The following is a 954-nucleotide window of genomic DNA, read 5'->3' as shown; positions in this document are numbered from 1 at the left end:
TATGTTAAGTATGTTATGACTTATGACATGAACAAACAGTACTTCAGCATAATTTTTGAAACAATTATTTTGATCATTTCTTTTTGACTCTACAAAATGATTTACGCAAAATTACACATTCAACATGGTAAGCAATCAAGAAAGGAATAAACAAATAACATTACATTTTCAAAACCCAAAAAAATATATATATTCTTTTCTAAATGATAATAATTAAGCAACCTCCACACCACCAAAACAAAATTCACGAACGCACCATTAATTAATGAAGTGCATCCACTAAACGACAAAACACATTAATAATAATCACACAAAAAAACAGTTAAAGAAAAAGAAGCATCATGTTGACGAAGGTGAAGAGACGAATTTCGAGGTACCTGAGGCTTCGCAGGCGTAACTGAAACGCATTCTCTGCAACCTTGCTGTCGTTCATCAGCAATGAGCGGACGAATGTGAAGAGCAACTTTCACAGAACAATTCTCCGATGTCTCCATCGAAACAGAAAAAGAAAATTAAAAGAAAAAGAAAATTAGGGAGAGAGATTAGAGGTTAATCGAGGTTCCAGGGGAAGGAAAACGAGTCCCAATGTGTGATCAATTAGGAAGATTAGAACTTAAGATAACGATACAGCTGCAAGAGAGAGAGAGAGAGAGAGGGAAATAGATTTTTAACAGCAGGAGAGAGAGAGAGCATGAGAAAGAGTAGTGGTTGTTGAGTGAAGAAATTGAGAGAGAAGGAAAGAACGAAAAGCGCGGTGGTTTGAAGAGTAGCGGAGCAGAAAACAAAAAGCAACCGCAATCACAACAACCACCACAATTAACACTACATTGAACTGTTTCACACTTTTTCTTCTTCACTACTTCTTGCTTCTTGTATGGCAGTGACTAATAGCTATGCGCTATTGCCTATTCCGATGCTCTCTCTCTCTTTCTCTCTCTCTCTCCTTATTCCTTG

General features: G+C 36.7%; 1 protein-coding gene across 5 annotated transcripts in view; it reads right to left on the bottom strand.

The window, feature by feature from the left end:
* Positions 1–948, bottom strand: part of LOC107627023 (kinesin-like protein KIN-4A) — an 11207-nt gene extending 10259 nt beyond the window's left edge. For all 5 annotated transcript variants that reach the window (XR_002359254.1, XR_002359251.1, XR_002359252.1 and 2 more), the window contains exon 1: positions 378–948. Coding sequence is in view for 2 of the 5 variants with exons in the window: in XM_021118774.1 (XP_020974433.1) it covers positions 378–494 (117 nt within the window). In the remaining 3 variants the exon portion in view is untranslated. The remainder of the gene's footprint in view (positions 1–377) is intronic.

This window comes from Arachis ipaensis, chromosome B01, assembly GCF_000816755.2.
Source record: "Arachis ipaensis cultivar K30076 chromosome B01, Araip1.1, whole genome shotgun sequence".
Lineage (NCBI taxonomy): Eukaryota > Viridiplantae > Streptophyta > Magnoliopsida > Fabales > Fabaceae > Arachis > Arachis ipaensis.
The sequence above is the reverse complement of the archived record's forward strand: the minus strand, read 5'-3'. Positions and strand labels throughout refer to the sequence as shown.